A 15747-nucleotide genomic window follows, 5' to 3' on the forward strand; every position below is an offset into this window, starting at 1 on the left:
AAGCTTTATTATCGAAGCTTTTCATGTGTGTTTATCTTGGTTTTAAAGAAATGGGATTGGAGTTTAACAACGGCAACAATGATAGCTCCAGCCCATCTCCATTAACTTATTCACTTTCCCCCCAAAAGAATAATTCTCTTTAACATCATCTAAGAGACTGTCAGGTAAGGGGGGGTCCTTCTAAAATCTCTCTCCAATTAAAGGGAAAGGGAACAAGGGATGTTCAAACTACAGTTTACTTTACATTTCCAATACTTTAATTTTTTCCCCCCTGCCTGTTCTGTATCGTTAAAAAAACAGGTGAAAAAGACTTAGGGCTTATCTACACTGGCAATTTACAGCGCTGCAACTTTCTCCCTCAGGGGTGTAAAAAAAAAAAGAAACCCACACCCCTGAGCGCAGCAAGTTTCAGCACCATAAAGCGCCAATGTAGACAGTGCACCAGCACTGGGAGGTGTGCTCTCAGCAGTATCAGCTACGCCCCTTGTGGAGGTGAGTTTTTTAGAGCCCTGGGATGTGCATTCTGTATCACCTCTATCTACCCTTGCTGGGTTAGAGTGTTTGTGACTTTGCTCAATGTATTAATTACTGTAAATGCAGAAGGGTTCCTAAAATGTAAGTGTTGCAACTGTGCACATCAGGGTTCCCAACTAAATAGTAATTTTAATAATACTAGGCCTGATTTTGGGACAAGAACCTGTCAAACCTCAGCGAGAGAACTGGGAATTCTGAAGTAATCAATAGAATTAAGATAAGATTCATAGATTGGGCCAAACCCCTCTCCCTACTTCTCACCAGTGATCCAAATCAATTTAACTCTGCCCTCAATGCACCCCCATAGCACAAACTAATTATTTGGCTCCCCTCCCGCAAAGCATCCTAGTAATGAAAAACACACTGCTTTACCTAAAAAGAAGAGACTAGATGGTATTATCCCCATTCTATCCTTGTTGACAAGTCACAGACAAACAGGAGCATAACTACAATGGGAAACCAGCTCTCCTGATTCTCAATCTCTCCTTCTAAACTCCTCTAGAATTAACTACTGTCCCAGATGTTATAAATTACTATTACTAAATCGGAGGCTGACTGCAGACAGACACAATAGAACTGAAGCCAGGTATTTTATGCTTCCTGTGCTAAGCTCTCAGGATCATAAATTCAAAAAAAGGGCCTCGGTCACTTCAGGTAAAAAAGAATCACTCTCAGATCTCCTTAACATTTGGGCTTTTATTCTCTTTCTGGGCTAGAGAGGGCAAGATAATCACAAAAACTTGGGCAGACCAAGGAAGGACGCACACATACCTAAGACCCAATGTATTCCCTTTTTAGGAGTTAGCACCTAGTTGTCATGGTGATTGTGGTACATCTTTCCTTATGGCATCACCTGACCCATACATAGCTACTGGGGCACTGTGCTCAAGTCAGTGGTCAGCTTGGCCTCTGGGAGAGCTGGTTGGCGCTGTGTGATATTTTAATCATTGCGAGACTTGGCATACAGGCTTTCGATAGAAGTAAGTGAATGTTTTCAGATGGCCAATGTAACACAACTGTGTAAGTTATATATTAATTGAGTTGTGGTTTCACAGGGGTCTCAGACTAGTTAGTGAGTTCTTAAAAAATTTCTTCTGTTCTCTTCAAGCTACACTATTCCCATGTAACACACAAGGAATAAATAAAACGTTATATCTCAGCATATTAGCAATTTTAGCAGAATGTCCAATGTGATGATGAGTCCAACTATAGTATAGTCAGTCAGAGTTCTCTGCTCACTGATACATTTGGACAATAAAATCCAAAATCCCATTGACTTTAATCAGATTGTGGCTTTCAGAAAATGTCCACATGGTGGGTCTGTGTGGTGGGGCTATACTACATCTGTAGATTCAGCAGGAATTCTCACTAATTTGGGCTCTGGTGGGTAGATTAGGGATTAAGCAAAACTCCTCACTCACTTCAGGCATTGATTAACTTTAATTTTGGCAATCATTGACCTTTGAGGTGTCTCACTTTATTCATCCTGAAAACGGGGATAATGGTAAGTATTTAAAAAGTTATGAATTAATTATTCTTTGGCATTTTGAGGTCCTTGAAAGCACAATGTTTTGTTATCTAAGGGCCTAATTCCAAACCAACTGCATTCATTCAGTGGCGACTCTGTGAACTTTAAATCACACCTTTAGTGCAGACAAAGTTATTAATAAAAATAGAAAGTGCTTTATTTCATAGCTAATAAATATCCTAATATCTATCATAACTGAGTCTCTGTTTATACTTCTTTAAAAACAGAGATAATATTTACCTTCTCCACAGTGTACATTCTGTCTTAATAATTGTTGCCACTTTTAAGAATCTTGGAAGCAAGTTAGTTGCTAGCTGAGTGCAGGCACTATGACTAGTATCAAAAAAATCATTCTTGAAAAGTTCAATATTTAAGGACATTTATCAATATTTCTTTAAATGCACCAACATTTTTTGAAGTTCCTATTGGGCTTTGACTGGACTAGTCTCTAGAGCGGGCACTATGATCACAAAGGCTTGGATTGGCAGGGCAAGGCTGTATGTCCATTGCCCTTTTGTGGAGATCAAACCTGGTTGGCATGGCACACCCCTCATTATGAAGTCCCCTGGCCCAAGACCAGCCATCAGTGCATTCAGCTCAGGTCAGTGCTCAGCTTTGTATCAGAAAGTGGGTTGCTGAATTGCAGCTATTTTAAAAGTTCTGCCCACTTCCTGGGTTAGGGATTTCAAACATACTCATGAGGGACCTAAAGCAGCTCCTAGATGATCCGAGGACAGCACCCTGTGTATTATCCAGTTCTGTGGTGCATGATGGGTACATCTGGGAAAGGACTGGTCAAAGAGCACATGCTGGAATGCAGCACCTAGGGCTGCATATTATGACGTTTCTTTTCATAAGGGCTCTGGGAGAGTTAACGGCCACAGCGAGGCAGAGGAGTTATTTCACTCTTGGTTGAAAATGCTGGTTTGTCATTTATTTTGTGGGACATTAACTGAATTGAAAAAGCAGCTGGTGTGTGGGGTAAAGAAGCTACATGCCTTTCCAAGGGCTACCAGCCTAATTTTGGACTTCTCCTGAAGGAACTAGCAGAGCAGTCCATTGTCACACTTGCTCACTGGGGGCTTCTTAAGAGAAGGATTTCCATATTTCTGTTGTATGAGAGATATGGAAACAGTTTGACTACCATTCCCAGCTGCAGAAATCACATCATTGCTGGATAAATTCCTGTCCTGTGTCATTTATGAGGTGATAATCACCTGGGGGAAAGTCCTTTGAATGTCGATTTTAATCCCTTCTCTAGGTAGTGATCAGATTATACCAATCACCAGAGCATCTATGGATTTTGCTCCTGCAGAGTATAGTGATAATAAAACAAGAGGATAGTCATGATGAGAAACATACACTTTCCTGAGTAGCTTCCTTGCTGATCAGTTTTGGGTGGAATTTAGCTGATCATCGACTCTACCCCTCCTACCCCCACCCACATCATTTAAGATTCTCCACTATATGAATCTCCCATCAATTCAACTAACTCCGTTCTTCTTTATCTATTCCCCATGGACCGTCAGAAGTAAACACAGCCCTTTCTGATGGTTTGAAGAAATAAACTCAGTACAAATGAAAGGAGTATTGAGAAAGTACATGAAAAGGGAACTCTCTTAGAAAATCATCTACAGCGTGGACAATATAGAATACACTGATCTAAGTCATTTCTCAATATCTCCAGTGATGGAACCTCAATTACTGTTCTAGGCAATTTATTCCTTTTGTCAGAGCATTGCCATTTAACTCCCTAGAAAATTTGATTAATGTCTCGTGTGAATGTCTGTTTTTATCCAGTTACAATCGGAGTACCATCAGAAGAGGATGGATTACGTAAAATCAATGTTGGATTCTGGTAGGAAAAGAGTTTTGCATTACACACATTATATCATGTGGGCGGTTGGGAAAGATGAGTGTTAAAGCCACATAGTTAAGCCAACAGTCTCCGAATGGCACAGAGGCTGACATCTTCACAGATAACCCTGCAGGCAGCTCTTAGTATAGACCATATCATGTCTCCTGTTTCTTTTTTAATCTCTTGACTGTTGTGTTGCTGAATGTCTGGGTTCCTCTCAGAGATCCCATTCCTCAATATCCTTTTTCTAGGTACCTGAAAGATTGAGTAAGCTACTATTTTCAGTGGGGTTTCCCGTTCAATATTGGAGTCAGCAATGATTTAGCTCCTCTACTCTTCCCTGTTTTCCTTCTAGCACTGTCCCTAAATTGCTGTGCTTATTGATACTTTATTATTATCGGGAACTCACTACTAATATTTTGTTGTTTCTATTTTATTTAGGATGAAGGCTCCATCGAGGGCCAGACCCCATCTCCGCAGTAAATTTGCTGCATCCCTCTGGCCCCTCACTGCCTTCTTTATGCCCAGTGAAGGCTCCTTATATGCCACAAAGGCATATCAAGCCTCATTCATCAGATAATTCTGGAATCAGCTTCCTCCTCACCTGAGTATCCAGCACTTCAAGGAGACGAACTCCCACCATTCGGAAAGGGTGGATGCAGCAGTCATTGAAAAACACTTCCACAGACAGAGATCTCTATCCTGCCTAGACCCCAGTCAAGTCTGGGTTTAAAATACTCTGGGAGGGCTCAGGCCCTCAGCATTGGACCCGCTTTTCAAGTGATGAGGCTCCTCTTCAAAGAGGAGAAAGAAGTGAGTCAGGGACAGAAAATGAAGTACTCGCATCTCTAGTGTGATGACAGTTTCACTGTCTGTGTTTCACTGTAGACTGTAGGGCAGGCTCAAGGTGAGGAAGACAACTACTATGTTGTCAGGGTCTTTATCAAGCCATTTCTACTGTCCAGTCTGGGGAAAGAGCAACTGACAGTTCCTTTAAAGAGCCCAACAATCACTTGTAAGGAGAATATTCTTTAAGATTCAATGATGCCTCCTCCCTGATCGGATGGAGTTTTCTCCCTTTGTGACCAAGAGCAACAATAGCTCACAGATGTTAAGGTCAGAAGGGATCATCGTGATCTGACCTCATGCACATTGCAGGCCACAGAACCGCAGCAACCCACTCCTGTAATAGACCCCTAATCTCTGACAGAGTTACTAAGGTGTGATGGAGCAAAGCACCTGCTATGATGGCTGATGGCCATAGAGGGGTTAGGCAGCCATTAGAGAGAAACACCAGTGAGTCTCTCGCCCAATTAGGTGAGATGAGAATTTTGGGATACTTAGGAGACGGGTTTCCAAAATATGCTTTGATATTTCTGCTAGCTAATAAAATACAGCTTTCATTGAAAATGGAAGGAAATTGGATTAACAGGGATCTTACTGGGAGGTGGGATTGTGTGGTGTTATTAACATAGATCATAGCATATGGGGAAGCAGAAGATACAGGAGGGAATTGCTCTCCAGATGCTAATATTTCCTTTCCGTTCATTTTATTTTAGGATGAGTGCTCCCTCCTGGGCCACTTCAAGACATGACCTTCCTTTTCCTGCCCCCGGTCTCTCAGAGGCACAGATCTACAGCCAGTACAGAGCTCTGCTGGAAGAGAGTGGACCCTCTGCCAGAGAGTGAGCATTAGGATTCTTTGTCTGTGTGCACATGGAGAGGGAGGGCAAGTGGGTAGATGTACCTATACATACAGTGTTTTGAGTGCAGACATGGAATACAGTTGCCACCTTTCTAAAAAATGCACTCAAGACAAATTCTCTGCAGTTGTTTTAAGAAAGGTGGGGTTTGTCTGACCAGCAACAGACCCCAACCATTCTTCTTCCTCTTAACATCTTCTTGCAATGCAAGCAGTCCTTTTCCTCCCTCCCAACTTCATCCTGCTACTATCTATGTAGTGATAGTCATATTTTCTCCTGCCCTTTCCTTCGCCGAGTGGGAAATGTCTTTTTTTATTATATCATTTGTGCAATGCTTCGATGACTCAGTCATTGCTATGGCAAACAAGTTAACTGCCAATGTCTGGAGTTGGATCTGCCCTGTTCCTTACTATCCTGAATAACTAAGCACTGAAAAGGAGAGTTAGGTGGAGGAGTTCAGTCTCCAGCATTATTATTTAGTATTACAATTGAACCTCCTGTGTAGTTCCTTCAGTACAACTGGCTGTATTCAGTGATGAAGAGGATTAAAAAACTATAATGATTATCCCAATGACTTACACTCTGTTTGGAAATGGTGCATATGCAAAGGCTTTACAAGACGATTCAACAATTTATCTCACACCACCAGCAGGGGCACTGATAGATTACATCGTCCGCATTAGCATGGAGAGTAAAGATTCAAGAAACAAGTTATGTTGTTAGAACTCTATTCTGCCCCAAGAAGAGATGATGTTTCTACCTCCATACCTAATGGATCATTGAAGGGAGGTTTATTCTTCCCCACTGAACACTTGTCAGAAGTTCAGTCTCCCTGGAAAGATAATGATTGGAGATTTCTTCTCTCCCAAGGGATATGGAATAGGATTTTCCATTAGAGATAGGACCAGAACTGTAGAAGCTCCCACAGTATCTAGCAGTGCAGCATATGAGTAGCAGGAAACGCTTCTGTGTGGTTACTAATGTGATTTCATTCAGTCAGGACCCCAAGTTCATTACCTTGTGAGCCAAAGGGTCAGATAGCATGTGAGGCTTCTCCTGTACTTCAGTTGCATGAATGTTCAGTATGCTGCAACCACGCTCTCATTAAATAGGAGGGCTGCTCTGAAGTGTCAGTGAAGAGGGAATCAACTCCCTCCTTGGCACAAAGGCAGAGCCTGCGGCTCTACATAAAACAGACAGACGCTAGTCTTATTGTCTCCTGAAGATGCCCGTGAGTGAAACAGAGAGCTCAATGCCCCCAAATGCACAGCTCTGCTCTCTCTTTTGGACCGTCAAGGAGTAACACCAAGAGCCACAATGCAGAGAGGAGGACTCTAGAATTGCGTGGGGCAGTTTGAAAAAAAATGGTAGCATCCAAGAAACAACTATGGAATCTTTCAATTAATATCTGCTGGGGAAGATTACAAGATTGTCTGTGAGCTTGTAGCCACAGGCCAGGGAGGGTGGAGGGGAGCTGTGAACACCCTGAATTTGCAGAGTCAGAGGGTGCCCCTAAAGGGACAATGTGGCAAGTGAGCTCTAGATGATGAGGAGCAGAAATAAAAACATGTCAACTCTTAAATGTGGTGTGGACTTTCCATGACTCACACCCTCTCATGCCTCACTTTAGCCCATTGAATGGTGGGGTTCTGAATGAAGAATGGAGAGGCTGGGAATTGGTCAGCAGCACCATGTGAGAATGAAAGTATTGCGGTTAATTTTACAGACACCCCAGCTTGGTACACTCTTAATGTCAAGACCCTCTGAAGGACAAGCTTTTGAGCTGAAACCATGTCCCCCAATCTCCTCAATTCGGTAGCAGCTGTCTTCCCCATCTAATGAATGCCATCTCTCTTTTTTCAGCAACTCTGCGCAGCCAAAGAGCAGCCATATTACTTCCTCTCCTTACAGAGGGTCAGGAGGTAAGTGATTTCTACAGTTCTCTAGGGGAGGATTGAACTGGATGACTCAATGTGCTGTTTGCTGCACCTTCTTGCATTTTTCAGAGGATGTCTTTTTTTAGCAGCAGCATCATTCAGTTTGCTGAATGATTATGAAACATTTAGTGCTTCTTAAAAACTCCTTGTGCCTTTTTGGAGGCCACATTCTGCATTTCCAGCCACACTAAAATTAGAACTATATTTCAGAGAAGACTAAGAGGATGAAATGTTGACTGTGGGACCCACTGCCATTGTACTATAGGGGGAGGTGGAAGAGAACTTGCAAACATCCAACCCCACAGCTTGACATGCCCTCCACAGCAGTTCTCTATTCCCATGCTAGGCAGCTACCACCAGTGGCCATTTGCAGACAGACAAGGGAGATCTGTCTGCTTGCAGGAGATGCAACATAATTAGTATCAAACCAGCCTCACTTTTCTCATCATTGTTTCCTTCCTTACACTGCCAGGATTGGTTTTTGCTCTAAAGAGAAGTGATGCTATACAACCAAATCACTAAGGGTGCTTGGTACACAGGAGATGTAAATAGTATAAGAAAGAGCAAACCATCTTTTGCTGAGTTATTATGGGCAGGGATAACTGAGAAATATGTCCAGTCATTAATGAAGATGAGAATGAGGAATTCAGCACTTCAATCACTAAAGTGATTTCTTTTTCTAACACCACTTTAGAATCAAGGGGGCTGTGTGAGCACCTGCAGGTCTTCTAGGCGGAGAATTATACCAAGTGAATGTGTCAAAATTTGAGAAGGAACCCCTCTCCCAAAACACTTGATATTTAGCAGACTAATATACTTCTAGGTTGTGGGACATTAACTCTGCTTTCCCTCCTCTTTCAGGCTCCTCGTGGAGATCTAGAAAAAGGCTGTGTGTAGGTCCAGGCCACCGTTAAAGTAAGTAGCAATGACCGGTGCACAAGGCGAGGGTGGGAGAATGTAAAAGATCAAGCAGGATCATATTTCTTCCTGGGGACCCACAGGTTCTTCTACAATCCAAGAAAAGCCAAGGGACTTTCAAACTCTCTCAGATCATCTCTTTTCCCAGTTTCCAGCAGGTCATCTTCATGGAATGCCCTCCCCAGTTCATTGAAACACAAGAGAGAGGCTTCCATCGGGGTTTTTATTCCTATCCTTTTCTAAATATTGTCTCAGAGGAGGCTGTTGTACCATAGCTGGTTATAGTTCTATGGGTATCTATACACCACACAATGCTAATACCATGGGGAATGGGTTTTGTACAAAGAAATCCATTTACAATAGAAAGAAAAAGCCATTTGTCTCTGATGTCTCATCATAGCAAAGACTCTGAAACTTCCTTCTTTTTAAAGCTATTACTAAGTTCCTGTTTGTTGCTTTTTGTCTTCCCAGCAGTCACCAGATGAGAGAGCTAAACACCACCAGGGATGGTCCCCGTGGCCATGCCATTTCAAATTCCACCACACGATGCCTGGCAGGTAAACTATACTGCAGTTCTGAGCCTTCCCTGCAAACTCTATACTATACCAGCACAAAGAAACAGCTGATATCAGGGATCAAAATCCATCTAAATTCTCTCAGATCAAAAGCAGCGCTACTGGACTGCATCAGTCGTGTTAGTCTGTATCCGCAAAAAGAACAGGAATATTTGTGCCACCTTAGAGACTAACAAATTTACTTGAGCATAACCTTTTGTGGACTACATCCCACTTCATGGGATGCATGCAGTGAAAAATACAGTAGGAAGATAGATATAGATATAGATATACATTCACAGAGAAGAAAAAACTTTTTGTAGTGGTAATCAAAATGGTCCATTTGCAGCAGTTGACAAGAAGTTGTGAAGACCAGTGTTTGTGTGTGTGTGTGTGTGAGGGGGGAGAATAAACTTGGGGAAATAGTTTTACCTTGTGTAATGACCCATCCACTCCCAGTCTTTATGTAAGCCTTATTTAATGATTTGTGTCCATGTCTTCTTTTCCGTAGAGACTGTCCGGTTTGGCCAATGTAATGGCAGAGGGACATTGCTGGCACATGATGGCATATATCATATTGGTAGATGTGCAGGTGAACAAGCCTCTGATAATGTGGCTGATGTGATTAGGTCCTATGATGTTTCCCCTGAGTAGATATGTGGACAGAGAGTTGGCAAGGGGCTTTGTTGCAAGGATAGGTTCCTGGCTTAGTGTTTTTGTCGTGTGGTCTGCGGTTGCTGGTGAGAATTTGCTTCAGGTTCGGGAGCTGTCTGTAAGCAAGGACTGGCCTGTCTCCCAAGATCTGTGAGAGTGATGGATCATCCTTCAGGAGAGGTTGTAGATCCTTGATGATGTGCTGGAGAGGTTTTAGTTGAGGGATAAGGGGGCGGCTACTGGCGTTCTGTTACTTCCTTTGTTGGGTCTGTCCTGTAGTAGGTGACTTCTGGGTACTCTTCTGGCTCTGTCAGTCTGTTTCTTCACTTCAGCAGGTTGGTATTGTAGTTGTAAGAACGCTTGATAGAGATCTTGTAGGTGTTTGTCTCTGTCTGATGGGTTGGAGCAAATGTGATTGTATCGTAGAGCTTGGCTGTAGACAATGGATCGTGTGGTGTTGTCTGGATAAAAGCTGGAGGCAGGTAGGTAAGTAGAGCGGTCAGTAGGTTTCCGGTATAGGGTGGTGTTTATGTGAGCATCACTTATTAGCACTGTAGTGTCCAGGAAGTGGATCTCTTGGGTGGACTGGTCCAGGCTGAGGTTGATGGTGGGGTAGAAATTTTTGAAATCCTGGTGGAATTCCTCAAGGGTTTCTTTTCCATGGGTCCAGATGATGAAGATGTCACCAACGTAGCGCAAGTAGAGCAGGGGCATTAGGGGACGAGAGCTGAGGAAGCGTTGTTCTAAGTCAGCCATAAAAATGTTGGCATACTGTGGGGCCATGCGGGTCCCCATAGCAGTGCCGCTGATTGGAAGGTATATGTTGTCCCCAAATGTGAACTAGTTATGGGTGAGGACAAAGTCACAAAGTTCGGCCACCAGATTTGCCGTGACTTAGAACAAGGCTTCCTCAGCTCTCGTCTCCTAACGCCCCTGCTTTCCTTGCGCTTGTTCTAAGTCACGGCAAACCTGGTGGCCGAACTTTGTGACTTTGTCCTAACCAAATTCCTCCAAGAGCTGGCTGACTGAGAGGAAGCTGAATTTACAGCTTCTTCACCCTTTAAGGAAGAGGTCCCCAAACTGGGGGCCATGCCTCCATAGGGGGCACGGTGGAATGTTTGGGGGGACACAATGGGGCCCAGGCCAGCCCCCACAGGGGGCTGTGAGGGAACGTTACTCAGCTCCAGGCTGCCCCCAGCCACGACCCCAGCTCCTGGCCCCATACCCGGCCTCTACCCCAGCACTCGCCCCCAACCGCAGCCTCGGTGTGGCTCCGCACTCAACCCCGATCCTGGCCCCAGACCTTCCCCCAGCTGCAGCCACAGCTTCAGCCTCCTTACCTTTGTCTGCGTCCCTCTTCCCCCGACCCACCACCTCCCCGGGAGTCATGGCCTTGCTTCCAGCCCCAGAGGGGTCGTGGCCAGGGGTAATGGGGGGCACGTAAGGAGATAGCATAAGATAACACACTTAATCTCTGCAGGAGAACTCAAGCCTTAAAACAAATTATTATTTTTTATTATAAATGGAACCCTTCTGCCCCTATGAGTTGGTAGCAACAAGGTCGGGTTCAGTATCCAGGGGTTCCATTTCAATAACGCAGTGAAAACGGGCTCGAGCCCCCACCCAGTGATCTGGGACAATTACATACCACCCCCACCCAGGCGCCTCTAGGAGGCAATACTTCCTCTCTCGCAAGCACAGAGTCTGAGTGTAGCAAAATCCTTTTAATAAAGGAGGGAAACAATGCGGCATCATGTTGGGGAAACACTACAACAGGATTCATAACACAAACCATGAGCAAAAGACCCACCTCCAAGTAAGTTTTGGCAGTGTCCTTTTCCCCTCAGCGTCTTAAGTCCAATCACCCCAAACTCCAACAGCCCAAAGGTCTTTGTCCCTGGTCAGTGCCGCCCCAGAGTTCAAAAGTTCATCTGCAGAGTTTTACCCCCCCAGCCTGGGTGGAAAGGGGGGGTGGGGCACATGGGGTATTAAGAGGCACCTTACCTGGTCCGAGGCTGACTGCCCCGCCTCTCCATGGAGTTCTGCTGTAGCCTTCACCACGAACGGCTCCGCTCCACCAGCCGATCCGCTCCTCCAGCCGTCCCATGAGACACTCCAGTTGTCCCCGCAAACTGCTCCGCTCTGCTCACTGTTCCGTGGGCTGCTCCAACCCTCCTGCAAACTGCTCCGCTCTGCCAGCCACTTACCAATATACCTTCAGGCTCCCCCACTAGTTAACACAGCACTCAGTGGTCTCAGCTCAGTAATTTTAGCTCTTTTAGCAATTTCAGCTTGTAGTAGGGGAGCCCCTGTGCTGGTGCACCATTGGCCCAAAGTGAATTCAGCTGATTTATACTTCATTTAAATGCTTAAAAATTTAGATAATAAAATAGGATTTTAAAATCAATAGTATCCTGCCAAATTTGAAAATTGCTCCAAATAGACCAGGCTTTCTACATTTCTATCCTAATAATAAATAATAATTAAAAATAATAATTAAGACAGTAGATAGAGCTGTGTCCCTGCATTGTAATCAGAACATTTTAGTAGCAATATTTATTTGGGTGGCACACGCACACCCATCTTGGGCTGTGAGCAGCAGTTACAGAATTTTTGTGTTTAACCATGTCAGTATCTCTCTTCTGCTGCCGAGAAAAGACATGCCATAGTATCTTCACTCAATGCTAAATAAAGGTAATGAAATAAAAAGAAAAATACTTAATCAAAGCTATCCGTTGTGTTTCCCCTTTTCCCCATAATAAAATGTTAAAAAAACTTTTCCCTCTTTCTTCTTCTTCTGACAGAGAGATGTCAAGAGACAGTCATATACCTGGGTTTCTCGATTCAAAAATACTGTTCTTGATGGAAGGCCATTCCCATCAGGGACAGGCACACTTGTCACACCCACACTCCCTGGTTAAGTCATGCATGCCCCAAAATATATTTGCTGCCCCAAAGCATAGAGCACACATCTAGTTCAAAAAGAAAAGGAAAGGAAAGGAAAGGAAAGGAAGAAAGACTTGAATCAAAAGTCTCTCTTCATAATGAAGAATAATGTGCTCAGTCCCCAACCATAAGTCGAAGATCTACTTCAAACAAGAGTCCCCTTGTAGGAAAACAATAGCCATTGTAATAAACAATACTAGTTATATTTGTAGGATCAATTGAAAAAGAATTTTAAAAAATTTAAGAATGTGGAGATGAATCACTGAAGCAACTTATTATGGACTGTACTCCCGGACAATTGCAGGTATTAAGATGGATGGTTATGGATGACCCTTGGTAAATGTAACAATCGAGGATGGACTTGTGGTTACAAAAATGCTAATAGATACAGTAACCGGTACTACAATAATCAATGCACAGAAACCTAAGTGGCATTTATTTTGGCCTATCACCGGTAGATGCATGCAACAGGCTTCAATGGAGCATCGGAGGTGATCCTGATTATTAAAAACAATTGATCTACAAGTTGGAGCAGCAACCTTGTATGGGAGGGTTGGAATCATGGATAGAAAAGATTTGAGGTAATGGGCATAGATGTTTTACAGACCTTAAATGCCATGGTGGATTTGCAGCACGAAAAATTATGGGGAGGGATTGCTTAAACAGTTTATTAGAGAATTTTTTAAAATTATTTTTTACTACTTAGATAGCTATTAATGATAAGTTATCCTAAATTGTTGTCTATATGTTCTGAGGTCACTTCCTAAAGCTTTGTATTTTTATCTCCTAAAAATATATATTTTCTTGTTGCTAATTAATTTTGATATAAGCGTTTGTCAACGTTTATTATTTGTTTAATTTTCCTTATGTAGTGGCACTTGAGTAAAAGTTTTAACTGTCTTGGGAAAAAATATTGTTTTGTTTTCTTTAACTAGATACAGATAAAGAAATAAATGTATAAAATTACCTAACTAAACAAAAGGGAACCGAGATGATAGAAGGTGAAGCCCTATTTATCCTCTCTCTTCTTGGCATAGGTGCTTGCTGGATCTTGGTACGGTGATGTGAGTTCGGAGACTGGAGTACTGAGAGCGACAATACAATGGAGAAAACCTAATTTGACTGATCTTACTAATACTGAGGTTAGCTGTCTTTTTTGCAATCCCTCAACCTGATAGTCAAAAGATAAAGAACTGGATTATTGAGGTCACAATGGGATCTGTAGAAAATCCAGACCTAGTTGCAGAAAACCCCCACAGACAGGGGCGGCTCTAGACATTTCGCCGCCCCAAGCACAGCGTCATGCCGCGGGGGGCGCTCTGCCACTCGTCGGTCCCGCGGCTCCGGTGGACCTCCCTCAGACGTGCCTGCTGAGGGTCCGCTGGTCCCGCGGCTTCAGTGGAGCCAAGGGACCAGAGGACCCTCCACAGGCATGCCGCCAAAGGCAACCTGCCTGCCGCCCTCCTGGCGACCGGCAGAGTACCCCCTGTGGCATGCCACCCCAAGCACGCGCTTGGCATGCTGGGGCCTGGAGCCGCCCCTGCCCACAGATGTTTTTTATCGTTTGCTGCTCCTACCACTTGGGGTGGGCATTACTTGATAGCTAGTCTACTCCCCGGCTGGATGAAGTTGCAAGAAATAGTTCAAGTACTCTTACAAACAACAGAAGTGCTTCAAAGCAATGTATCTATGACACTAGCTTGCATACAAGCAGAAATATGGACTAATGGTTTGGTAAAAGATATCCCACTCCTGATTATAAGTGGTATTTTGCCATTTGAAATAAGTAGTATCATGTTGAAACATGTTACTGTCCAGGAGCACAATTTAGATTCTTGGTGGAAAATGATAAATTGTACATAAAATGTGCAGCAAACTGAAATATTTTATGTTCAGATAGAATGGCTATTCCCTATTATGGGATTGGGATTAAAGGTCAATTATACTGTAATGCAACCAATGGAACCTAAATGATGGGCCATAAATCAAACCACCGTATGGAAAACAGTAGAACTTAAAACTTGTATGGGAGAACACGGAAGTGGATATATTTGTAATAATGATGTTATACAATCTTATGAGATCTGTTTAAATCCAGAAAAAAAGGAAAATACCATTGTCAACTAAATCCATTTTCTAACACTGGATCTGTGGTTGTGTATATAGGAAATACAAGTGTATGTATTAGCAGTTGATGCAGAACAGTTTAATGTTAATTATTTGTTTAATATAAGACATAATCCTTATGAAAATCTATGTTTAGATTAAAAAGTTTCAGTGATTGGATGTGATTTTAACTTTATATTACCTGAAGCTGAATATAAGGAAGTTAAGGACCAAAAGTATCAAGTGTCAACCCAGTGCCACTGAGTATGGATATCAGTTGAGTTAAACAACTGCTAAACCATTCTGATTTGCAAAGATACTTGCAAAAGGCTCAGAAAAATGCATGTAAAACAATGATCACTGTATATCACTCAACTAATGAAATTAAACAAATTGTGGAACAAGTCAAAAGACACAAAACACAATTGGTGAGAGGTATTTTTGGGATGGTCACCTCCTGCCACTGGAATTTTAAATAAAATGCTGCACCCTATTGTATGGCTATCTGAAACGTATTGTCTGTGTAATAGCTGTAATAATAATAATATGTTGGACCAGGAAAAATTGTATTTAAATTCCAATTTGCCCAGAGAGGATTAGAAATTGAAAACAGTCTGTTAAAAGCTCTAAAAAGGGTTAAGGAAAAGTTGGAAACGGAAGGCAAACCTGTTAAGAATACTTAAGAAACTGTAAACAAATGCATGTCCCTCTTTTTGTGTGAAAGTTGAAAAGAAAGCAACATAAGCAATCTTACATTTTTGGTAATGATTGTAAAAATGTGTTTATATAATAGTTTCCGTTTAAGATTTAGTTACATAATGTTACCATTTAGAAGTGTTTATATAATGTAAAAGACATATCTGGCTTTAAAACTAAGTTGATAAGTTTATGGAAGAGATGGTATGATGGGATAGCCTAATTTTGGCAATTAATTTTGGCAATTGATCTTTGATTATCAGCAGGTAAGTATGCCCAGTGGTCTGTGATGGGATGTTAGATGGGACAGGAT

The 15747-nt window shown here is 42.7% G+C and overlaps 1 protein-coding gene across 9 annotated transcripts in view; it reads left to right on the forward strand.

Annotated features, from left to right (window-relative positions):
* The first annotated feature begins 2009 nt into the window (after positions 1 to 2009).
* LOC123375000 overlaps positions 2010 to 15747 on the forward strand; it is a 61007-nt gene continuing 47269 nt past the window's right edge. For 6 of the 9 annotated variants that reach the window (XM_045025507.1, XR_006581281.1, XR_006581282.1 and 3 more), the window contains exons 1-7: positions 2010 to 3920; positions 4362 to 4733; positions 5480 to 5605; positions 7487 to 7545; positions 8422 to 8475; positions 8950 to 9035; positions 13670 to 13774. In XM_045025507.1, coding sequence (XP_044881442.1) covers positions 8985 to 9035; positions 13670 to 13774 — 156 coding nt within the window. In that variant the 5' untranslated portion in view covers positions 2010 to 3920; positions 4362 to 4733; positions 5480 to 5605; ... (1 more) ...; positions 8422 to 8475; positions 8950 to 8984. Of the gene's footprint in view, positions 4828 to 5479; positions 5606 to 7486; positions 7546 to 8421; positions 8476 to 8949; positions 9036 to 13090; positions 13214 to 13669; positions 13775 to 15747 lie in introns of all 9 variants that reach the window. The other 3 variants (XR_006581286.1, XR_006581279.1, XR_006581280.1) reach the window with 3 other exon arrangements.

The sequence above is a fragment of the Mauremys mutica genome, chromosome 7 (genome assembly GCF_020497125.1).
Source record: "Mauremys mutica isolate MM-2020 ecotype Southern chromosome 7, ASM2049712v1, whole genome shotgun sequence".
Taxonomy (NCBI): Eukaryota; Metazoa; Chordata; order Testudines; family Geoemydidae; genus Mauremys; species Mauremys mutica.